At 33.0% G+C, this 24063-nt stretch overlaps 5 protein-coding genes across 6 annotated transcripts; 3 read left to right on the top strand and 2 right to left on the bottom strand.

Annotated features, from left to right (window-relative positions):
- Positions 1–244: 244 nt before the first annotated feature.
- On the top strand, positions 245–3930 carry LOC107018844. The gene is made up of 8 exons (XM_015219426.2): positions 245–469; positions 1077–1150; positions 1564–1605; positions 2164–2205; positions 2355–2438; positions 2790–2877; positions 3503–3600; positions 3795–3930. Exons 1-8 carry the CDS (start codon positions 286–288, stop codon positions 3813–3815), a joined length of 633 nt encoding a protein of 210 aa, XP_015074912.1. The 5' UTR covers positions 245–285; the 3' UTR covers positions 3816–3930.
- Positions 3931–5001: 1071 nt separating this feature from the next.
- LOC107019786 (BAHD acyltransferase BIA1-like) lies at positions 5002–6907 on the bottom strand. The gene is given in 3 exon segments (XM_027916907.1): positions 5002–6139; positions 6141–6281; positions 6858–6907. Coding segments are annotated over 3 exon segments (1329 nt in total).
- Positions 6908–9004: 2097 nt separating this feature from the next.
- Positions 9005–10921, top strand: LOC107020581. Its single transcript, XM_015221007.2, has one exon. It carries the CDS (start codon positions 9011–9013, stop codon positions 10799–10801), a length of 1791 nt encoding a protein of 596 aa, XP_015076493.2. The 5' UTR covers positions 9005–9010; the 3' UTR covers positions 10802–10921.
- A 2130-nt stretch (positions 10922–13051) lies between these two features.
- Positions 13052–19766, top strand: LOC107020583 (serine/threonine protein phosphatase 2A 57 kDa regulatory subunit B' beta isoform-like). 2 transcript variants are annotated; one of them, XM_015221009.2, is made up of 3 exons: positions 13052–13152; positions 13280–14676; positions 19013–19766. In XM_015221009.2, the coding sequence occupies exons 2-3, from the start codon at positions 13549–13551 to the stop codon at positions 19313–19315; spliced, it is 1431 nt and encodes a 476-aa protein (XP_015076495.1). In that variant the 5' UTR covers positions 13052–13152; positions 13280–13548; the 3' UTR covers positions 19316–19766. The 2 variants fall into 2 exon arrangements, with proteins under 2 accessions (XP_015076495.1, XP_015076497.1); XM_015221011.2 differs by having other exon boundaries at positions 13058–13152; positions 13433–14676.
- Positions 19767–20797: 1031 nt separating this feature from the next.
- Positions 20798–23797, bottom strand: LOC107020582 (probable pectate lyase 5). Its single transcript, XM_015221008.2, has 5 exons — positions 23559–23797; positions 22201–22909; positions 21923–22114; positions 21539–21744; positions 20798–21148 (listed from the first exon to the last, which is right to left on the bottom strand). The coding sequence occupies exons 1-5, from the start codon at positions 23696–23698 to the stop codon at positions 20911–20913; spliced, it is 1485 nt and encodes a 494-aa protein (XP_015076494.1). The 5' UTR covers positions 23699–23797; the 3' UTR covers positions 20798–20910.
- Between the last annotated feature and the right edge of the window lie 266 nt (positions 23798–24063).

Genomic DNA, 24063 nt, shown 5'->3' with positions numbered 1-24063 from the left:
AAAGATCAACTTTTTAGGAGAAAAAACACAAATTACCCTAAAAATTAGTTGTCATTTCACTAATACTAATATTATTGAATATTTTTATTATTTCTTTTTATTAACTCATTTATTATTGATGTATAAAATTGGTTATTTTGCAATTGTTTGTTACATAAAAATAGACCCCCACCCCACCCCCACCCCCAAAAAAAAAGGACAGTAAAAAGATAATGTTTTCAATTGTAAATAGTGTACTATTATTTGTATTAATAAGCAAAATAGATAAGAGGAAAAGGATAAGTGATGGCTTTTTCTTCTTCAATCAGCTTAAGCTATGGAAAGTTGTGTTCTGGATTTCATTATAATAAGCAACCAATTTTATCAAAATATTCCAAGAATTCACATTTCTCAGTTTTTTTATCTACCCAAAATGGACACCATTTGAAGCTTAAGGTACAATATCCCAGAGCATCTTTTGATACTGAAGGTTTGTTCTAGTTAAAATTTCACTTTTTTAATGTTAAAAATTTGATCTTTATTTGCTTCTTCATGTTTAAAAGTTCAAGATTGTTGCTTTATAAGATAAATGACTAATGGGGTTCTGCTTTTTTGTTGTCTTTACTTAGAATTCTTGTACTTCTGTAATTTGGTTAAAGTAGTAATCTTTATTTGGTTCTTCATGTTTAAGATTTGATAAGATCCTCAGTCCTAGTAAACTTGAATTGTCTACAAGAATCTACGTTGTTTTACTCGCTCCGTTTTAATTTGTTTGTCTGATTTCAAGTCGGCACGGAGTTTAACATAGTTAATAAGAGTATTGGATTTTGTGGTATGTACTGAAATACTCTTTAATCTTGGTGTTGTTAAACGTGTCATGTGGAAAGTTAATTGTCAAAAAGTAAAGAGGTATTGTTTCTGAAACGGACTAAAGTAAGGCGAACAGATTGAAAGGGAAGGACTAACATGTTTATATTATTCTTGATGATGTTTTGAAGCCACTGTTCATTTGAACCATTTTTGCCTATTAGGGATCTGATTTGTTTTTCATGCAATTTCTACTGATCAGTTTGTTATTCGCGGTGCCCCTCTTGCAGGCCTTCCCTCTGAGATTACTGAGGATTCTAAGTTTGTTTCTATAAACGCCGAAGACCCAAAATATGGTCCACCTGTAAGTTCTGGTTAGTTATTTTACAGTAGCATCAGTCATTGTATTCCTATACTCATTTTGGTGTTCAATGTGGGAACTACTATGAAACAAAATTTTAGAGAACTCAAATTTACTGGCATTTCTGAAGGAGCTGAAATTTTCGAGATTTTGTGACTCATAAGATGTATTAGAAGTAACTCTTGGTCAGATTAAGAAGCTACGGCAAAGGGAATAAGGATATCATGTTTTAACGACTGCATACAATGTGGTATGAAAGTTAATACCAGATAATGGCGGTTTTTGGATGGCCTTCAAATGTTTTCTTTTCAAGCTAAAAGATTCTTGAAAGATTAGCACATGTTAGGTGTTTTTTCTGATATACTTTGCTCGATCGTTTTTATCTTAAATGAAAGCCTCAATGACCCCTTTTACAGGCTTTGTTGTTGCTGGGCTTCGAAGTGGACGAAGCAGCAAAGGTAATTTCTAGACTGATTACCTTTTACATGTTCATGTTTGGCTGTGCTGAGAGTTTTGTGTGTTATAACATTACCATTGGTGAATCGGTGTGTCAGATGGTACTCGGAAAGAAACAAGAATTCTCTTAATGCTATATATCTTAGTATTATAAAATAACCATATCTGATAGATAGCAGTAATTTTGATGTTAGTAAAACATGCTCCTTGGAATATAAACTTACGACAATAGTGAAAAGGAATAATACATAGATAGACACCTTAACTTGGCCTCAACTCTAGACACCTCAACTCGTCATCATTGTGTCCGTTGAAAACTCCAACGTACAAAATAATCATCTAGACACCTTCAAAATTTGTGTGTCATGCCAGTGTCGGTTGTCCACGAAACACATAGGGGACGAGTTGGGGTACCTAGATGTGAATTTTCAAAGTTGGAGTGTTTAGCTACGAGTTGAGCCCAAGTTAAGGTGTCTATCTATTATTATGCTTAACTAAAACTGCATCCTCGGTATACATTTACATCGATAACTGATCCCTCTACGTTTTTTTTGTTGCAGATACAACAGCTTTTGAAAGAGATGGATGGTGAATTCCTCCAGGTAAATTTTACTAGACTTCTCCACCGCTAACGATTGGATAATATTATCTGAAGCCAGAGAGCCTGTATAAATTAACTATATGCTTTTTCTGTACTAAATGAGTAAATGCCATTTTCTTGAAGTTACGTCTAATACAACATATGCTGCAGGTCATCTTTTGTACCGAAGACATGATTTCTCGCTCACTTTGGGAAGCAGTGAACACGAAACAGACCAATTTAGATGCTTCAAAGGTCAGATAACAGAACTATCTCTAAACTTCTACACACACAAGACTGTTGGTGCACCTACATTAGATCGAACATTTTTTTTTTTGAGAGTCTGTTTAGTCCGCTGAGAGATTCGTAAGTCAGTAGAAAATGAAGAGAAACCTCTGGTGTTAGAGAACCAAGAGTATTGTCATATTAAAATGAAATGGTTCCAATGGCCCTTCTTGTTTTGATAATATATGCTTATCCTCCGAGTCTTTTACACTTCTACTCAGTTAATTAAATGTTAATGAAGTGTCTTAAGCATCATGAAGTTGCTTGTCTAAACGACAAACTCATCGTAACTTACTCTAATGTGGAGGTATCATTATACAGATTGCTAAACAGCTTCCGCGAATTTGCTTCCTGTCTGGCCTTACCGGAGAGGAGATGATGATGTTTCTTGACGCATTTGAAGAAAGTGGTAAATAACTTTTTGATATTCTGCATTCACAGCCAAAAATCTTTTATCTTTTCGTCTGTGTTCATAGCCGAAGATCGTAAAATTAACGAAAATATTATGTCTAAACAGAGAAAACTCATTAAAGACAGAGAAATACAGGACTATCTTGAGATATTAGTAGGAAAAACAGATTATTATAGAACTCTTATTAGTAAAACACATTAGTATTAGAATGTTCTCTTTGTTCACCAGAGACGGAGTCATGATTTGACGTTTATGGATTTGAGATTCTGTTCCGTTTATACATGTTCATTACATTTCTTTAGACAAATACAGGATTTGGACCAAAGCTACATCGTTCTCTTTCCTGATCTTCTTTCCATATCAATGATAAACAAGGCATTAGACCGATACAATAACAACCGATTTCATTTCTATCATTTATGAACTTTTTTTGAGTTCAATGTGGCCTGTGATATCGATGATCTTCTACATGGGCATACTCGTTGACCATTGTACTTTTGAAATTATGAGTCCAGAATTCAGTATTTTTTGAAAATTTTATGTTTTTTCACATATATATCTATATCTATGTTATGTGTCGAAAATACTGGATTCAGTTGAACACATATATAACTATATGCAGGACTTGAAGACCCCGTCTTTGCTGCTCTTGTTCCAAACAGCGCGGAGAAGCCATTACAAGAATTAATCGATGAGATTATGGGAGATCATGAACTACTTGTAAGCTTAGTTCACTTCCTTTTGCCAATACATACTACAATTAAACATGCATTATGTACGAAATTTTATTGTTTAGCTACAAAATTACGTTACTCATGTCTAACTAATTCCGATTCGTTTGTTTTTTCTACAAGTATATATTATAACAACAGGTTTTTTTCAGCATGGCTGATATTTTCTTTATATTTTTGCAGTCTGCCAAAAATTCAAGCTAGAGGGAAAAAAATGTATTTTTCTTTTTTATAATTAGCACTGATTATAAATTTTGTTATTTAATTTTTTACACTATCAATATATATATAATTGGTTTATCTATTATACATTGTTGTCTATTTGTTTCAAAGAGTCCTAAATATGTAACTATTATAATAAGGGAAAAGGGTCTGATATACCCCTCAACTTTGTCATTTGGAGCTGATATACCCCTCGTTATGAAAGTGGCTCATATATGCCCTTACCGTTATACAAACGGCTCACATAGACCCCTGCCGTTACAAAATAGCTCAAATATACCGTTCATTTAACGGAAGTTAAAAAAATTAGTTTTAAATTTATATTTATTACTTTTAATTTTTTAAAAAAATTATTTAGGGGTATATATGATTCTTCTATCAAAGTTCAATGTATATTTTAATTTTTTAATACATAAATTATTTTTTGACTTCTTTTATTATAATTATTTGAGTTTCTTATTCTTATTTTTTTTTTCTTTCATTCCTTTGTTTAAAGAAAAAAAATTTAAACTATTTTTTTTGTCTATATTGTAATTTAATTTTTGTATTCGAAGAAAAAAATTTGGTCATCTACAATAAGTTTTACAAGAATATTAGTGAAACATAAATAATTTTGATTATCAAAATAATAATTCTAAATTAGTCATTGAAACAAAAAAAAGTCAAAAAAATATGTTTGACGAGGATTGAATTTACTCATATGGAATTATATATTGTAGAAAAAAATAATAAAAAGTTAGATTAAAATTATCTTTTTTTTCATTTCTGTTAGAGGAAAAGGGTATATGTGAGTCATTTGTTTATAAGTAGGGTATATATGAGTCACTTTCATAACAAGGGGTATATCAGCTCCTAATGACAAAGTTGATGGGTATATCAGACCCTTTTCCCTTATAATAATTCAGTTTTATTCGAAATAGAATGTGGAATAACAATACATATATAGTAACAACGAATAATTATCAAAACACATTATTATTTCTTTTCATAAGATCGATCGAGCTCATACATTATTATTTTTATTATTGACTGTATGAATAATGCTGGCATAACTAGTTCATAATTCAAGAAAACCTTATTGGTCTATATGTAGTGGATGTTTTTTATGTAATCGATTGGAAATCTGTCAAAACGTTACTAACAAGTCAAATTACGATGAATTTTCAATCTAGTGGATTTTAGGATTTGGAGATGCATATGTTAGAAATTCCTCATCTTTCTCCAACTCAATCATTTCCTCATTGTTTCTAAGAATCCAAGCTTCAATTCCATCATTTCTTCCATTTTCCACAAGAATAATTTGTTGTTTATTTAATGAGCTAATAGGTTCAATAAATGGAGCAATAAAAATAGGTTTTCCCCATCCAAAATCAACATCATAAAGTCCAAAATTGCACCAACTTGAGAACTTATAAGTATCTAATTGTGGCAACAAACTCCCAACTTGTGTTGCCATATCCACAATACCATTAAGTGCATCATCTCCTTCCAAAGCCTTCAAGTTTTCACTATTCATATTCTCAAGGATCTCTCTCACTATTCCCAACAAATGAGGCAATTCCAATTCATAATCATTACTCATTTCTATAACTTCACTAGTTGCTACAAAGACTAAATTCCCAAATGCATTAAGCAATTTTGGTTCAATTCTTGATCTCAAGTTCACAACATGTGCCACCATGATTGGAGTGCTTAAGCTAACTCCCTTTGTTGTTCTTGTAGCTAGAATCAAGTGCTTCCATATGAAAGTAGGCAATGCCTCGACTCGACTTGGATTAGGTACATTTTCACTAGACACTTTCATCTTAATGGCTTCGATTGCTTTGGCATTGAACACGAATCTTCTAACGAGAGTCTTTTCCTCGTGGAAAAATATCGTTTTATTGGTTTCTAAAAACTCTTGAGGAAGATTCTGAGGTGGAAATAGTAGTGATGATGATGTGAAATCAAGAGACGCGATGTCATCATTATGATCACCACGTGTTATCTTAGCCCACGTGTTGAAAAATTTGCTCATGGAATCTCCATCTAAGAGTCTATGAAACAAGACTCCACCAATCGCGACTCCACCACAATGAAACCTAGTTACTTGTATAGAAACTAGGGTTTCAAGAGTTTGAACATAGTTCATTTTGCTACCCATGCTTGCATGTTGTGGAAGGAAGTTTATGAGTTGTGAGAGATCAAGATTTCGAATAAACTCATCCAAACAAACATTATCCTTTACACAAGCCTCCACATAAAGAACTCCGTCATCATTACATTTCACAAAAGTTGAATCATCTTGTGAGCTAAGCTCGCCAGCATAGGGTTAGGGTTTCCGAGAGGGATTTCTTGAGACGATTATCGATAATATTGTTGTTGTTCTTGTAAAAGAAGATAGGTGTTATGCAAATTCCAGGTGCAAGTTGATCAAAAAGACATAATTTGTGATTTCTTAGATGTATGCTAGTTTAATACATGTTTACTTAATGTTTTATTGAACATTAATTGTATTGTGAGCTATATGTTGATTTTAATTAATTTGCTACTTTTGAATTTATGTATGGAACTTAAAATTAGAGTGCATGGATACTATACTAGCACTACTATATCTAGAATTCATACATGTTTCTAATTCATGTAATATAAAATATGAGTTTAGTGTTTGCAACAAATTTTGAAGTGTCAAAAAAAAAATTGCAATCACAAATAAAATACGAAGAAACATAACTTTATTGATATATAGTGCAGGTACAATTAGTGTTGTATTTCTCGAATTAGAATGATTTAGATTTGACCTCTATATGAATATTCCATGAATTTGCGAAATTTTGTACCTTTTATATAAGCATGAACTAGGGTTTAGGGTTGAGTAGCCACCAAGAATTCTAATTGAAACTGAACACACTTTCTAGAATCTCAATTCGAATTGAGCACGTCTTGTAGAGCCACACTGATTTTTTCAATGTCTACAGTTAGTACATGAATTTTTTGGTGATATGAATTTCGAAAAACATTTTTTTTGCAAAAACTTTACAGAACCCTCCATAATGATATGAGGTAACAGTATGTATAGTCTCACCATGATCCATGCTACATTTTTAGCATTTAGAGATCACACAATAGTGATCGGATGATTTTCTCAATTTTTTGTATATATTAATACATGAATTTTTTGATGATATGAAACATTTCTCGCAAAAACTTGAGAAAATTATGAAGTAGATCATATGTAACTTCAGATATTTTGTCTGAATTTTTGATTGGGCTTTTTCTTAATTAAATACCAAACTAAGCCCAATAACTTTTTTAGTTTTGGGCTTCTCCGTTCCTATACATTCACAAGTGGTGACCCAAAAGAAAAAGTGAAAATAATATCACGTATCGCAAATTCAAATTAATTGAGGCTTCATTATTATCAAACGTTCAATAAAAGAAAAAGAAAAAGAGAGACACTATGTTGTCAATATCGATATCCTTATATAGGTCTATCGAGAAAGAATTAATTGACCCCCGACCCCAACACACACAATTATTATGAAAACGAAAGTACCTATTTTTAATTTTTATTTTTAAAAAAAGAAGGAAAATGTCTAAATTCATGTATGTCTATCTAACATTGCTTTAGTTTTTTTCCATACGATTAAACTTCTTTATAATGATATCGTTTGTTTGAATATTATTTAGCTGTTATAGAAATGATGTTATAAAAAATATATAATTATATAACACAAAATGATAATCGATTACAAAAAATACTTGGTCGTTATAATAAAATATTACTATATTCAATTTACTATTATAAAGAGATAATTTTCTTATATATTTTTTAATTCATGTATAAACTTGTGTTAGCCTTGTATTATACATCGTAAAATAAATCGAACTTAAATTCTTCTAGATTTATCCATGAACTTTATACTTTGATTCAAAATTACCTTCGAGTTAAACCTCAATCTTTTTTCCCCCTTTCCAATATATTGTTTTTTTTGTATTCTAAATAATGTCATTATTAGAGTGCCCAAAATATTGTCTTATTGTTGGCTATCATTTTTGTGGAAAAACCTTAGTGTTTGACTAATTAAAAGTAGATCCATTCAATGGATGAACACTCATTAATTCAATTCTTCCAAAATAAAAATAATAATATAACAAATTTGAGTAATCAATAACTTTTTTTTAATAGTGGAACACTAAGACATTTGATGTTAATATAGCAAAAAAAAATCATGTTGATTTGATTTTTAAAAAAAATATTTTAGCGAGATATTATTTAAAGAAATATATTGTATAACACGGTATGAAAGGTGAAATCAATAAAACATAATTATTATAATAAAATGTTATAATAAAAAAATTATTATAAAATAATTTAATCTGTAACGATTTTTAATCTTTTAATTCATCGAAATATCTAACTAAAAAGTAGATATTTTTTTTCAATTTTAAGTCAACTATGAAGTCTCTATATAATATAATAATAGCTCTTCCCCACCTCTTAAATGTAGGCGTGGGTGCACCCAAGATCTATATATATCTTTTTAGAGGAATTTTTATGTATCGACGATGTAAAAAATATAAAATATTTATATAATTTGATAGTTTATAAATTAATAAAGAATATATTTTTATGATAAGTATTAATCAATAGTATTGTTAAAATGATGCTCTCTAATAGATCATATTGATATAATATATGAGTTATAGATTCATGTAAATTCAATCGTTTTTACTTCAATCTTATATATGCATCATTAAAGAATCTAGAACTAAATATCTAACTTAGTGTCACATGTTAAACTACTAACAACATAAAGAAATCTCTACATTGTCGATATATTTTTGAGTTTTAAGTGATATATATCGTCGCTATTAATAATTTTTTATACCATCACATCACCAAAAGATATATACATCTGCATATACATATAAGCTCCTGAAAAAACAGGATTCATAAGCTACGTCGCTCGAACTCTCAATAAAATGTCGGTCCACCCATGTTAAAACCCTAGAAAACAATCTACTTTTTTTTGGAGGATCTGGCATTTTCAAAGTGTCCGAGCAATATTAGACTATTATAGGTAAAAGTGACATAACAGTGTAAACAATCTTTAAATTGACTGTTAATGTATACAACTTAAACTCGTTTTATTTCTTATATATATATATATATACATGTTGATACACATATATCAATGCATTGGCTCTTTCCAATACACAAAACATATTCTTTTTTTCACTTCATTGAAACATTAGCCTTTGAAACCAACATGAAGAACTTAACACTACAAGTGTTCACAGGAAGATGGTTCATGGTATTTGCAACTATTTTGATCTTATCATCCTCTGGTGCTACATACATATTTGGTATATACTCAACTGATATCAAAACATCGCTCGGATACGATCAAACCACCCTTAATTTACTAAGTTTCTTCAAAGATTTAGGTGGAAATGTTGGTATATTATCTGGTTTAATCAATGAAGTAACACCCCCTTGGGTTGTTCTTTCATTTGGTGCTATCCTTAACTTCTTTGGTTACTTCATGATTTGGCTTTCAGTGACTAAAAAAATCCCAAAACCTAAAATTTGGCACATGTGTTTGTACATTTGTGTTGGTTCAAATTCTCAATCTTTTGCTAACACTGGTGCATTAGTTACTTGTGTTAAAAACTTCCCTGAGAGTCGTGGCGCGGTTCTTGGACTACTTAAGGGTTATGTTGGATTAAGTGGTGCAATGTTGACACAAATTTACCATGCCATATATGGTAATGAATCTAAGTCTCTTATTCTACTTATTGCTTGGCTTCCTAGTGTTGTTTCATTGGTTTTCTTGCGTATAATTCGCGTTATGAAGGTGATTCGAGTTCAACATGAGATGAAAGTGTTTTATAAGTTTTTGTATACATCACTTGGACTAGCTGGATTTCTAATGTTGGTTATTATACTTCAAAAAAAGATGCATTTTAACCAAATTGAATATGGTTTAAGCACTTTAATTGTTCTGTTTTTGCTCTGTCTACCACTTGTTATTGTTGTTAAAGAAGAATTTGATACATTGAAAATCAACAAACAAAGTGTATCATCAGTCACTGAGGTGACAAATACTCAACTTCAAATGGTGATACAAAGTGATACAAAAGATCAAAGTGAGATACAAGTTCAACAACATGATGTTTCTTGTTGGAAGACAGTTTTTCGCGCACCAGATAGAGGTGAAGACTATACTATACTTCAGACTTTATTCAGTATTGACATGTTGATACTGTTTTTCGCGACAATTTGTGGCGTTGGAGGGACATTAACAGCAATAGACAACTTAGGACAAATAGGGGCATCATTAGGCTATCCAAAAACAAGTGTTAGTACATTTGTATCATTAGTTAGTATATGGAATTACTTAGGTAGAGTTGTGTCTGGCTTCTTGTCTGAGCATTTCTTGACCAAGTACAGATTTCCAAGGCCTCTCATGCTCACGATAACACTCGTGATCTCTTGTTTAGGTCATCTTTTAATCGCGTTCAACGTGTCTGGGGGCCTATATGTTGCATCTATAGTCATTGGATTTTGCTTTGGGGCACAATGGCCATTGTTATATGCCATAATATCAGAGTTATTTGGGCTGAAATATTACTCAACACTTTATAATTTTGGATCAGTAGCAAGTCCAATTGGTGCTTATTTGCTAAATGTAAGAGTTGTTGGCTATTTGTATGATAAAGAGGCTAATAGACAAATAGTGGCTATGGGAAAAATTAGGGAAATTGGTGAAGATTTGGAGTGTAATGGAGATGAATGTTTTAAATTAGCCTTTTTAATTATTACTGGTGTGACAATTTTAGGGGCATTTGTGTCAATTATTTTGGTTTTAAGAACTAGGAAGTTTTATAAGAATGATATTTACAAGAAATTTAGAGAAGAAGCAAAAGTGGCTGAAAAAGAAATGGCTATGGCTGCAAATTATGGAGGGCTACTTAAGAAATAATAATAATAATAATAATAATAATAATTCTGTTAAAGGAATTATTATTAATTTGTAATGTAATATTAATGATTATATATGTAATTTGATATCTAATCATATCTCTAGTTTTCAAGTATTAAATTTTGTTCCACTTGTTATAAGTAATTTTTGTTTATATTATTGGTGTATATTAGTTAAATATAATTTAGAATGTTATTAGTTTAAAGTTCGTTAGCATTTTACTGTAAAAAAGTAGATATACGAAAAAGTTTAATTAATATAACATAATTTTTTTTAGCAAAGTATATAAATTGATATTCCTTGGACAGTGATTTCGATATTTTATATGCGTGTTCGTGTATTTGTGTGTTATGTATTTTGAAGATTGGATGGAAACAAATATCAGGTGTTAAATTATATTGTTGATGTAAACAAGTGTTAATATTTTAAATAAACTAGAAGTCTTAATTATTTTAATTTATTTGTTTTTACCTTCTATTTTTGGGTAAATGTGATTTGTTTGACTTAAAAAAGTATCTTAACTCTTAATTAATCTCTGTAAAACCAGTTGTTAGCCATATTAATTTTATTTGTTTAATTGGTACGAGGAGAAATTGTTGTGTATTGAGGAGGAGATCTAGATCTAGTTGTAATAATATTAAAATATTTTTTGCATTGATATAAGGAAAAATGCATACAAGTAGTTGAAATTATTAATAATATTTTTACGTTGTCAATAAAAATATAAATTCATAATAACTAAAGAAAGTTAAACTTGTAAGAGAATTCTCGACAAATTTCACATCATAATAAAATGATAAAGTTAGAAATCATATAAGGGTGAGTTCATGATTCAACTGTAAAATATCTTTTCAGTTCAAATCTAAAAAAATAAAATCAAAAATTCGTAACGTAATTTAAAGAAATAAAATCGAAATAAAACAGTATACCAATAGTTAAAGGCTGGACCTTTACAAGTTGCACAAAACTTTTGAAAAAAATATTACTTTTTTTATTTTGTTTTTGTTTCCCAAAATAAATTATATTTTAAATTAAAAATTTCATCTCCCCAAAATGTCATATAACAATTTAGGCCCAAAAAGAAATTAGGCCCAGCCCACTTTTCTAAATAAAGGTCAGCAAAGCCCAATATGGTCCATTGGACCCTCCCATCTCCACTTTAGTGGCCCATACATTAGTTTTACTTGGACGTTACGATAAGTCAGATCTATAAATTTCTTTATTTATCGGTTTATAAGGTGCGTCTTATAGGCAAACGTCGTATATTTTTAAAAATTATGATGGATGAGTAACATTGGTATAATTCATCTATTAATCGTGTTAAATTGATTATAAGTTATTGTTAAATTGACTATAAGTTATAATATATTGACAAAAAATTATTTATATTATTCAAATATTATTTAAGATTTCATCTTTCACTTTATAAAAAAGTACTCTTATAATATACAACTAATATTCTCTACTTCTTAAAAGATTTTTTAAGCAAGACAAAAATTCAAACACCATTCTTTTATGATATTATATTTCTACACTTTTCTATGTTAAAGAAGGCTATGTCTCTAAAATTTATCTATACAAAGGACCTTTAATTAATTATAGTTTATCAAGAAAAATTGATTTATCGATATATATCACATATTTATTTTAATAACATATTTAATTTATAAATGAGTATAAGGCGTGTGTACGTAACGTAATTTTATCCCTATGCTTCGTAAGATAAAATAACTATTTTAGATAAACTCTTAGTTAAAACATATAAGTCGCTACCCTTTGGATGAATACAAAATAAAACTCCCCGCTCCTATACAATAATAGCTTGCAAATCGCATAGAAAAGGTAACTCACACTAGGCATGCTCGATCCAAAAGACAAATCTTTTATTTTCGCTGGCAAGGGGTTTCAAAACTCGAGATATCCAACATAGAAGTCACAAGTTCAAACCACTAGGCTACCTGAAGGGTCGTGTCATAGTATATCCTTAATATGAAATCGCGTGAAGAAATATTATAAATAATTATTTTTATTAACTTTCTTTTTATAAGTTCTTATATTTATTTAAAAATCTATTCAAGCATATAATATTGTAAAGTTTCTAAATTGGGAAAAAAAAATTAGTTTTTGGATTCAAATTTTGAAGTAGTCAAGGCAAAAGAAAACATACTACACTATCTTTTAATTTATTATTATTTATTTTTATAATTTTTATAACTTTTTTTTCCAATTAGAAATAATTAAAATATTTTATAACCTCAAAATATGCCAGCAAATTCACACTCAAAAACTCAAAAAAAGCACAAATGTTCTCTTCTTCTTCATCATCCCATTCTTCTCGGATCTCTCTGCAGGTACTTTTTTTTCACTTTCCCTGTTTGTTTTCTCATTAAAAAATCAAATCTTGCTTAATTTATACTTTGAATATATGTTTCTTTATCAGCATTTTTACATGTATGGTTCATATTCACTTTTCTGTAGATGGGCACTTGATATTTTGCTCCCTTCTGGCATGGATTGTTAAAAAGTTTTGATTTTTGATATGGGATTTCAGATTTTTGTAGTTTATTAGATTTCTTGAATACCCTTTTGAGGAATTTGTGAAAAAGATTGATTCTTTTGTTGATTTGGTAGGGATTTGTTTTGATATAATTGTTCTTGTGAAAGAGAGGTTGTAGGAGATATAATGGTGAATTAGGAGAACCCCATTTGGTTATTTTTGTTTTGAAAGTGTTAATAGATTAAGAGTTATGTTTAAGATAATAAAAGGCAGAGGGAAGAAAAGCTCCAAAGGGGATGCTGTGGAGCCTCCGATACCGAGTTCATTGCCTAATGTGCCTGTTGATCATGCTTCGCGAATAGCAACATCTGTTGTGGCGTCACAGCATGTTACTTTGGCAAATGCCACACCAGATCCTAGTGTGGTTGAAGTTTTGCCCTTATTGAAGGAGGTTGCGCTTTCTGAACGTCATGTTTTGTTTATCCGGAAGCTCCAAATTTGCTGTGTGCAATTTGACTTCTCGGAGACGGTGAAGTGTGCTAGACAAAAGGAGATCAAGAGACAAACACTCACAGAGCTTATTGATTTAGTTCAATCAGGTTCATGTAAAATGAATGAAATAATGCAGGAAGAGTTGGTTAGGATGATATCTACCAACCTTTTCCGGTGCCTGCCTCCTGCTTCACATGAGAACACTGGGTCGGAAGGTGTTGAGGAAGAGGATGACATGTATCTGGATCCATCGTGGCCTCATTTGCAACTAGTGTATGAGTTACTTTTAAGGTATGTGATGTCGACTGAGATGGATACCAAGGTTGCTAAGCGATATCTTGACCACTCATTTGTGCTGAAACTGCTCGACTTATTTGATTCAGAGGATCCTAGAGAGCGTGAGTATTTGAAGACTATCCTTCACCGCATATATGGAAAATTCATGGTTCATAGGCCATTTATAAGGAACGGGATAAACAATGTATTCTACAGGTTTATATTTGAGACAGAGAGGCATAACGGTATGGGTGAATTGCTAGAGATTCTTGGAAGTGTAATAAATGGATTTGCTCTACCAATGAAAGAAGAGCACAAGTTGTTTCTTGTTCGGGCACTTATTCCACTCCATAAGCCGAAATGTGTTTCTGCATATCACCATCAGCTGTCCTACTGCATTACTCAGTTTGTTGAGAAAGATTACCGATTGGCAGATATCGTCATCACGGGGCTACTAAAATATTGGCCAATTACTAATTGTGGCAAGGAGGTTCTCTTCCTTAATGAACTGGAAGAAGTTTTGGAAGGTACACAGCCTGCTGAATTTCAGCGCTGCTTGGTTCCCCTTTTCAAGCAACTTGGACGAAGCATCAATAGTCCCCATTTTCAGGTCTGTGAATTATTACTATCCGCATTCTTACTACATTGCCATCTCGTATGCATATTCATCAAGTGTGAACTGATCATTGTGGATCTTCTTCTTTTTGTATCTTCATTGCTATTCTTTGCTCTAAGCTTTTGTAATTTGGTTGCTTGATTTATTTAAGGTCAGTCTTAGGATATAACCCCTACCCCACCCCCCAAAAAAAGTAAGGTGGGAGGAAAGAAGCAAAGTCCACTAAGTAAAGTGGATATTAGTTGAAAGAAGTGAAACTCCAGTATCACACCCAACTGTGTGGCCTAGTGGACAATGAAGTGGGAGGAATCATGAGGTGGCAGATTTAAATCCCAATGGACACAAAAATCTGGGTGATTTTTTCCCATCTGCCCAAGTCTCAATGGGAAGAGTTACCTCGTTCCTGGTGGGAGCTGTAGCTACTGGTGGAATAGTCAAGGTGTGCGTAAGCTGACCCTGACACCACCGTCATAAAAAAGAAGTGAAACTTTGCCATCCTGTTTATCGGAGGAACTAGGTTTTAAGTATAAAATTCATGACTTGATTACGTAAGAAATATGATATTTTGTCTCTATCAGTAAAATTCTATATTATTTGACGAAAACGGAAAGGAGAAGAAGTTTAGAAGCCCTGTTTGGAAATGCAGTTTAGAGATTTCATATCATTTCTCTAAATAGAAAACATGAGTCCAACAATATCACATTTACTTACCAAGTGATCCAATGATGATATTTGTGCATTTAGCCAATCAATATGATATGACTATGTAACAGCTGATGCACTAATAGGTTACCATGTGGAATTATATGTTCCTAAAGGTGATAAAACCATTAGAGCAAAGTGATACATGAGGTACTTCCACCTATTAGTTAAAAATATTAGATTTGACTATCCAAGATCCCATCTCATTATTTAAAACTTGATTTCAGATTAGTCAAATGTGTTGATGAATGGTGCAATACTGAAACAAGCTGTAATTTCTTCTTCTTTTTTTATTATCTTGAGAAAAGGATTATGAAATTGATGAATTATAAAATTAATTGTAAGAAATAAAAGGGGAACTGAATCCACATGTTCACTGCTTGAAGTAATGTACCTGAGAGCTTTGAGCATCTCATTCTTTTGTTCTTCATGTATGGAATACCGTCAGTAGCTTGGAAGTCCTCTGCTTTGAAGATGCATGATTTTCTTTTAGTTTCTGAATCAAGCATTTACTTGAACCAACTTAATCTTAAATCTAATTTTGACTTATGGATGTTTTCAGTTTCTTGCATTATAACACAAATTCTCATTCATGCCCTAGTGCCCCTCAGTGCCCAACTTTGGGAGAAATTTATAAAAAATGAATATGGAATGTGTGGGTGGGTAGGGGAGTACAATTTTACATGAGTATGCTTGATATTCTTATCTGTGTCTTGATTAGGTACTTAGTGTAACGAAAAATGTCCAGTTAAATGAGTTGTCTCTTACTGGCACAAGATTATTGCTTACAGCTTTCTTTACTCCCTTTGCTGGTTGGCTGGTGACTTCTAAAAACATTGCTGTACATTGATGGACATAGGATTTAGAAATATAATGGAAGGACCATTCAAAAGAAAATATTCTAAAGTTATTGCACGTCAGCCTGCTAGTATGGAGGTTATTTTGCAATAAGCGAAGTTTGGACAATGTGATAGGCACTTTTTTTGCAAAAAAAAAAACCTAAGGGAGACTATATTTCCATTTTGATGTCGTACAATTTTGTTTTCTCTAAACCAAAAGCTTTTTTGCTCTTCTTAAACACTGCCTCAGACTGGTACTGGGTTTTCAATGCAGAAGGTTAAGTTTGAAGTTTGAATGCTGATAATATTTTGATGCACGAGTTAATGTGCATTGATTTATGATATGACTTTTAGGAGATATCTTAACTAGTTGGCAAGGCAATTAATGCTTAAAGGGACTAAAATTTTGTGGCAGCTGACACGGTCTGGAATTGTAATTGAAGGCTCCAACTTGTCTTCTCTTCTAGCTTCTCAAATGCGATTTCTTTAACCTAAATTGACGGTGGAAACATCCGTCAAGGTTTACCTATCCATTATTATTAAGAAAAAACTACATTAATTGCTTTGCGTCAAACTAATGACTAGATGATTGAAGACGAGAAGTCGACAACTTGACTGATTTTGTTGTCCTTTGAACTAATGCATAAAGAAGTTTTTCCTTGAAATATAACCTTTTAATCACGGTTCTTTTGGATTAATCACGTTCATAGGTACGATCACCATAATATAATAGAACTGTGATTTGCCATATGAGCCAGCAGTTCTTTACAGAACTTCGGTCTTTGAATAAACTGTGACATACTGCTCTTTCTTGGGTATTATGATCTAAGGACACTTCCTTTTGTGGCACATTTCCTCGAAGGTTAAACATAGGATTTACTTTTAATATGTTATGCTTGACACAGACAACAAAGCATTGTGGATAAGATTAATCCAGGTGCTTCAATTTGAGAGGCTGAATAGTTTTATTGTGCAGTATTGACATACCTATTCTTACGATGAGATAAGTATAAGGATCATACTTATACTCCTGACTTATTGGAGGTCGAGGATAAGTGTAGAAGGTTACTTAGCCGCATGTTGTCAGACTGCTTGTGGGAAAGGCAGCGACTAGCCTCCTTCCAACTTCTTATTAGTAGTATTATTTAGTAATCACATAGCTTCTTGTCTTCCATGTGTTTATTACTATTAGTTCCTTCATTTGTTTTTTATGATGTTACGATGTCATCTTATTTCCTTGACCCTGGTTTGAATTCTTCTCTTCTTTTGAGACAAGGGTCTATTGGAAACGACCTCCCTACCCTGCAAAGGTAGGGGTAAGATCTATGCACATCCTACCCTCCTCAGACCTTATTTGTGGAATTGCACTAGGTATGTTGTTGTTCTTGTACTCCCCACTTATTGGGTTGGCCATGCCTAGTTAAGCACTTCTATCTTCCTTTTGATTGTAAAGTTGACAAACATAAGATTTGATGGAGTTATGATGGTGAGACTTCAATTTTCTCTAGAAATTTCCTATATCCATATGTTGATGTTTGAGTGATTTTACTTTTGAGCACTTAATGCACTGTGAGAAACTGAAATTTAAGCACTCAGAAGACGGTCAGTCTGTGCAAAATTCTAGCAATGGCTTAAAATAAGGGCAGATAGATAAGATCTAAGTTTATTGGGATGTTTATCAGTTGCCGTTTTTTGTCTTTTTTTGTCTTGCCTCCTTGGACTGTCCATGCTTTTCAGGTTTCTATGGATGAATTAGATATCCTAAAATGAACCAGTTCACCAGTCAAAAGTTAGTCCCTCATCCACACTTCCTAAGAATTCTCAGTCTTGTCCATTGACCTCATCAAAAAAATTCTCAGTCTTGTCCATTTATGTACATGCGATGATTGAGTTGTTAAAACTTAAAGGTGATACGGAAAAAAATGGTTCAAATATGCCAAGCTTGATGAACGGGAATTTCTGGTACATTTGCTGTTTCATGTTATCTACATGACAGCTATATGGAGCTTACAACAACTATATCCTAGTGTAATCCCACAAGTGGGGTGTGAGGAAGGTAGAGTGTACACATAACTTACCCCTACCTCGTAGAGATAGAGAGGTTGTGTTTCCAATAGACCCTCGGCTTAAATTAAAGCATATCCAAGCAGTTTGAAGAAGGGAATACAGAAATAAGAGCATTAACAACAATTAAATAATGTGAAAAATGAAGAGAATAATTTTGATGCATTTCTTGAATGCGTGGATGGCGATGTTATGCAGCGTTTTGTAAAATTGAGATTCTAGCATGTAGGATATACTGCTGCCACTTACTCTGATTTTTAGTCCGTACTTCAGCATATTGATACTTCATCGCGTCACGAGTATTGCAACCATTTTCTTAGCTTGAGCTTATGGATAATCGAACTACATACAGTGCATGCAGTGGATGACATGTTATTCTGAAATGATATGCAGAGTTCCTATTTCTTTTGTGGTTTATGCCATGAAAACTAAGGTGGTCGGGATCGTATTAGCTGACCATTTGACCACCCAACATATGCTCACCTATGGCAGTTTTGGATTTAATCAAAATGGTAGGCTTAGACAGGGTATTTACTGAAGACCTTTGAAGATGTCCTATTATTTGAAAATAGTTTCTGCATTCGAAGTGCATGATATCATTATTTATTAAGTATGGCCTCTCACATTGGTCTGTAATAGTCTGTTCTTCCAAATGTTTCATTGTTGCTTGATTCAGAAGGTTGCACATAAATGAGATCATGATCCAAAGATTTTGTGCATGTCAGGTTGCTGAGCGAGCTCTGTTCTTATGGAACAATGAGCATATAGTAGACTTGATCGCACAGAATCGACGTGCAATTTTACCAATCATCTTTGAGCAATTAGAAAGGAATATGTGTGGTCACTGGAATCAGGCAGTCCACGGGTTGACCTCTAATGTCAGGAGAATGTTCTTGGAGATGGATTCAGAACTTTTCGAGGAGTGTGAAAAGGAATACAATGAAAAGGCAGCTGGTGCCAGCGGCCTTGTAGAGCAGCGTGAGCGAGCTTGGAAAAAATTGGAAGAAGCTGCTTCAATGGTCCAGTAGAATGTGTTGCAACAGCTTATTGAGTCCAGCTGAGTCCCGTTCAAGCAGTACTCCTCTGCGTAGAACATCTCAAACTGCCTAATGATGGGTTTTGACTTTGCAAACTGAAGATGAATCGCTCCAAAGTTTTTTCCGTGCTTCCTGCTGCTTTTCCATAATTTGAGCAAGGCAGGCTGAAGGTATGGGCATTGTGTTATCTTTCCTTGACAGACATAGTGTGAAAGTTTTGTTTATTTTAGCTATTCTAAGACGATTATTCTTTAGCATTTTAGAACTAACAAATAATCAAATTTCTGGTCTTTGTGATCACCCCATCCCCACACTCCCACTACCTTCCTCTAGGAAAAGGAAAATGGGATACAGAAGTATATTGTTCCATTGTTTCTTTATTGCCCGTATTTTTGTCTGAAATGCTTTTCAATAGCGATAATATGCTTGTTGATCGTTTTTATCTTCTGTTTCCTTAAAAAAATTACTTGTAGCAACTTCTTGAAAGTTTCTTTATAGCAAACAATATCAAGGTTTCTACTTTTTCTCCGATCCCCGACCCCTATTCCAGCAATTCCGCCTCCCAAAAAAACTTAAAAGAAGAAAAGTAAATGTGTATGTATTGCTGTTGGGACTTGGGAAATAGTGTTCAGTGTTGTCAAAGGAGCCTTGAAGCAAGCGCAAAACATGTTGAGCGCTTCAGTATAGTCATCAAGGGTCTAAGACATATGTTTCCTTGCCGATGATCATAATTCCGAAGAGGCTACACTAAACTATTGATATTTTTATTTATCGCAAACACTTCATCATAGAATTATTTCAATTTCTTTGTCCTATATTTTTGTTATTTTTTTCTTATAATTATTACTCTAGGACTACATATACATATTCTTTTTCTTCATTTGCACCTTTCTTCACTAACCTCACACATTATTTGTGCTTTGCGCTTAAAGCCCCAACGAACCTAAGGGAAAGAGGGACTGGGAGTTGAAGAGAGAAAGGTTAAAGAGTGGGATTGTGAACAGGGGAGTAAAGTCATGAGATAGAGTATGTTCCAACTATAGCACGATGCGAGTTATTCATAACAATAACTGCTTAGAGTATCGATTTCTGACTACACACACGAGAACTTTTGAGATCTTCTTGGTTATGTTTGACCTCATTTAGTTGAGAGAATCATGAACTATTATCAAAACCATTTAGCTATACAAGGAAAGATGTGATAGCACTAGAAAAGTTCTAAGCATTTTTAGCCGCAATAGTTGGCCTTTGATATGATTGATCTTCGAGGAACTAATGTTGCAATGATCATAAGTTTGAGGTTTAACTGTTTGGTAGACGTCTGAGGCTCCCTCCCGTCCTAAAATAAGTGTCGTTTTAGGAAACCACGAAAGTATTGATTCTTTCCGAAACTCTACCTTTGCTACAGTAAATATGATCTATACAATTTCTGAAGGGTATAATCCCTCTTGATATTACTATCAATTAACTATGTACAAGTGAGAATCCTTGATACTGATACTGTTGAGTAGAAAATTTTCTTTTAGTACATCTGTTGTTATAGCAATCATTCTTAGATTACTGTAGTATGAGTAATAATGGCAATGTTATAATAGCCCAATATTGTTGGTGATTATATACAAAATTAGAAGAGAAAACAAGATGGTGATGGTTGAACTTGAAGGTGATGATGTTGATGATCCTGCCGATGCAACGCTCCCAAATACCTTTTCTAAGAAACCGCCATCACCATCGTTAGACCTTGAAGGTCTAACACTACTGCTCCGGTTGGCGGCAATGGTTGTTCTGGTTCTCCCACCAAATGACATGGCCACAGTGGTATCCCTGTTGTATAATAGAAGACTTCTTTACTATTCTATACTGGCATTTAGCAAATGACTACAGCTGATATCAGTCTATAGATGGCTTGTGGAATGGGGAGGGGGTCTTCCTCAGGGCTAGTGGTGCACGGTATGAAACTCGGTAGATAATGGGTCCGACCCTCTACCATTCTCCACTTAAATACCATACTTTTGTCCGTGGTAGGATTTGAACCCGTGACACGTGCCTAACTCACACATCATATGTTTGTCATGAGTTGGAACCTTGTTGTAGACAAGCTTGGTCTTTTAAGTGGAGAAGGGTAGAGGACCGGACTTATTATAAACCGATCATATGTCTAACCGCGTGCCCACTAACCCTCGGAGATTTCTCGATTATCGAGGGTGGGGGTACCTGGGGACACCAATAACACCAGCATTCATAGTGAGTTGCTCAATGAGAAATGCAGATTTAGGCTCCATGCTTGATGCCAAAGCATATTGGTTGCTAATTCCATCACCTGAAGGAACAAAATATGCTCCATTTACCATTTCATCCCCTTCTGTCCTCCAGTTCCACTCTGTCCAATCCCTCTCGTCCACGTCCACACGCTTCGTCACCTATGAGTACAAACTCGATTTTCAATGACCTTATCGTTCAAATTTAAAGATTTTGTTCTCACGTCAAGGAGATTCAACATGTAACATATAATTTTACAATTATACGATACGATAGACTAGTCAAGGCACATTCAACTCAAGCTGGTTCGAACAGGACGATTATATATATAAGAATTACCTCTTTGGCATTTGGATCTTCTGGTGCAGTAAAACGATTGCCTTGGCTATTAATTGTAGGATTAGCACTTCCACCAATTGCATACATTTGCCATTCAGTAAAATCATTGTTTACTACATGTATATATCCTCTTCTACATCTTGGCATTCTTTGTACTAATCCTTCTCCAAAATGATTAAATGCTATTGTCACCTAATAATTTTCACAAATCAAACATGTTACTCGAACTCTTCAAAACTGTTGATAGATGATAGATGCGTATCGAGTATAAATCTAACCTGCATACCAACATCGGGTACGTATCGATCGTCGTGCCCTAAAAGCATAACTTTGTCATGGTGTGTGAAATAGCTATTAGATATAGTTATAGCTGTTGATCCCATGATAGCATCAATTAAGCCATCAGTACAATGAGACAAAGCACAATGATCAATCCATATATTTCTTGAACTATAAATTGATATTCCATCACCATCTGACATTCCTCTCCATCCAACTTGTGTTGTACTTTGTCTTATGTTACTATTACCTGATGGTATACAATTGTATACATGTATATTATGTATAATAACATTTGTAACATATTGTAATGTGATACATCCACCACCCGTGACGTGGACGTTCGCGCCACGTCCATCTATCGTCTTGTAATTATTGATCATAAGCTCGTGTTTGAGTCTTATGATCATGTCTCCGGCGAAGGTGATCCAGAGAGGCTCATCCTGGATCACCGCGTGCCGGAGGGTTCCAGGGGTAGGGTTCACGGTGTCATAGTCGGAGGGATCGCTAACCAGGTAATACCGGCCACCTTTCCCTCCGACTGCACCGTGACCGAACCCGATGGCGCAATCCGCTAGCTGCTGGCGGTTGTCGACCCAGTTCGGGTCGCACCGCCAGCAGTCGTCGATCGGATTGCCCGTTAGACATTGGTAATTTATTACCGTTGTATCAGATATTTGCCTTCTTGAAATGGATTCATTGATCCTCCTACATAAATATGAAGGAAAAAAAAAACATATAATAAATTTTTAATATATTAATGAGATTATATGTTGCTTTGAAACCTCTAAAATAATTGTTGCATCTGTATCAAATCCTTAAAAAATACATAAATTTTGAAGAATCCGAGCAATAAGCAAAAAAGTGCAAATTCAATTAAATCGTGTATGTAATATGAGCAAAATAACATTGTGGTTACATACTCGATAGAACTCAGTAACTTAGGCTCAAATTCTTTATTTGTGTTTTAAAAAAAAAAATCACCTATAATTAATCTATCTAGAAACTAGTAAGCGAAAATAATTACGATTCAGAACTAATAAACTAAAAATTCTGACTCTGCGTCTATGTAAAAACGAGCAAAACCAAGATTGGCTTTTAATGGTAAAAACCACAAATAAAATGTTTTAGTTTTTCGAGTTTCTTATCTTTAACTATGATAGAAGTGCGTGAGTTTTCTATCTAAATTATCACCAAACTATCTATTGTCACATTTAACCACCGTTATCAGGTAAGAAAAATGAAACAATTGATAATAAAATTGTGTTTTGATAAACAAATGGTGAGTTCAGATAGAAAACTTAACGACGTTTGATAGTCCAAATATAAAACTCGAAAAATAAAGATGTAATATTACCTGTTTACTTGTTGAACAACAGATTCAGGAAAAGGGTGCTGATGAGAAAGTGTAAGATTATTGGAAGTAGATGTAATTAGTGAAGAAAATGACAAGATTAAGAAGAAGAAAAATGAGAGAATGAAAGTTAATGAAATCATTTTTGATTGATGAAGTTGTATGTATTCTTGAAATCTTGTATTACTAATTTTGTTATGATGATTCTTCTTGTTCAATGCTCTCTAAGGAAACTTGGGAAAATTGTAATGTCTATTTATATAGTACTATATAATAAGATGTAATAAAGGTGAAAAAATTATTAATTTATTAAAAAAAAATATTTTTTTTGGTACTAGGGGTTTTGGACTTAATAGGGGTATATTTTTTTTTTCTAGTATATTTGATGAAGAAGAAACAAATTTTGGAAATTTTGAAAAAGACTAGAATAGAGGATAAAGACTCTGGTCTGGTTTGATACGTCGGATAAGAATAATAATTTTAAAATAAAATTTAAGATTAATTTTAT

This window comes from Solanum pennellii, chromosome 5 (genome assembly GCF_001406875.1).
Source record: "Solanum pennellii chromosome 5, SPENNV200".
NCBI lineage: Eukaryota > Viridiplantae > Streptophyta > Magnoliopsida > Solanales > Solanaceae > Solanum > Solanum pennellii.
The sequence above is the reverse complement of the archived record's forward strand: the minus strand, read 5'-3'. Positions and strand labels throughout refer to the sequence as shown.

Excerpts from the sequence above, each read along its gene's own strand:
- LOC107018844 (XM_015219426.2), top strand. The coding sequence starts at position 286 with ATGGCTTTTTCTTCTTCAATCAGCTTAAGCTATGGAAAGTTGTGTTCT. Across the intron at positions 2,878-3,502 it reads TGACGCATTTGAAGAAAGTG|GACTTGAAGACCCCGTCTTT; the intron begins GTAAATAACTTT and ends AACTATATGCAG. Across the intron at positions 3,601-3,794 it reads TGGGAGATCATGAACTACTT|TCTGCCAAAAATTCAAGCTA; the intron begins GTAAGCTTAGTT and ends ATATTTTTGCAG.
- LOC107020581 (XM_015221007.2), top strand. The coding sequence starts at position 9,011 with ATGCATTGGCTCTTTCCAATACACAAAACATATTCTTTTTTTCACTTC.
- LOC107020583 (XM_015221009.2), top strand. The coding sequence starts at position 13,549 with ATGTTTAAGATAATAAAAGGCAGAGGGAAGAAAAGCTCCAAAGGGGAT. Across the intron at positions 14,677-19,012 it reads TCAATAGTCCCCATTTTCAG|GTTGCTGAGCGAGCTCTGTT; the intron begins GTCTGTGAATTA and ends TGTGCATGTCAG.
- LOC107020582 (XM_015221008.2), bottom strand. The coding sequence starts at position 23,698 with ATGATTTCATTAACTTTCATTCTCTCATTTTTCTTCTTCTTAATCTTG. Across the intron at positions 22,115-22,200 it reads TACCCGATGTTGGTATGCAG|GTGACAATAGCATTTAATCA; the intron begins GTTAGATTTATA and ends GAAAATTATTAG. Across the intron at positions 21,745-21,922 it reads AAGATCCAAATGCCAAAGAG|GTGACGAAGCGTGTGGACGT; the intron begins GTAATTCTTATA and ends TTGTACTCATAG.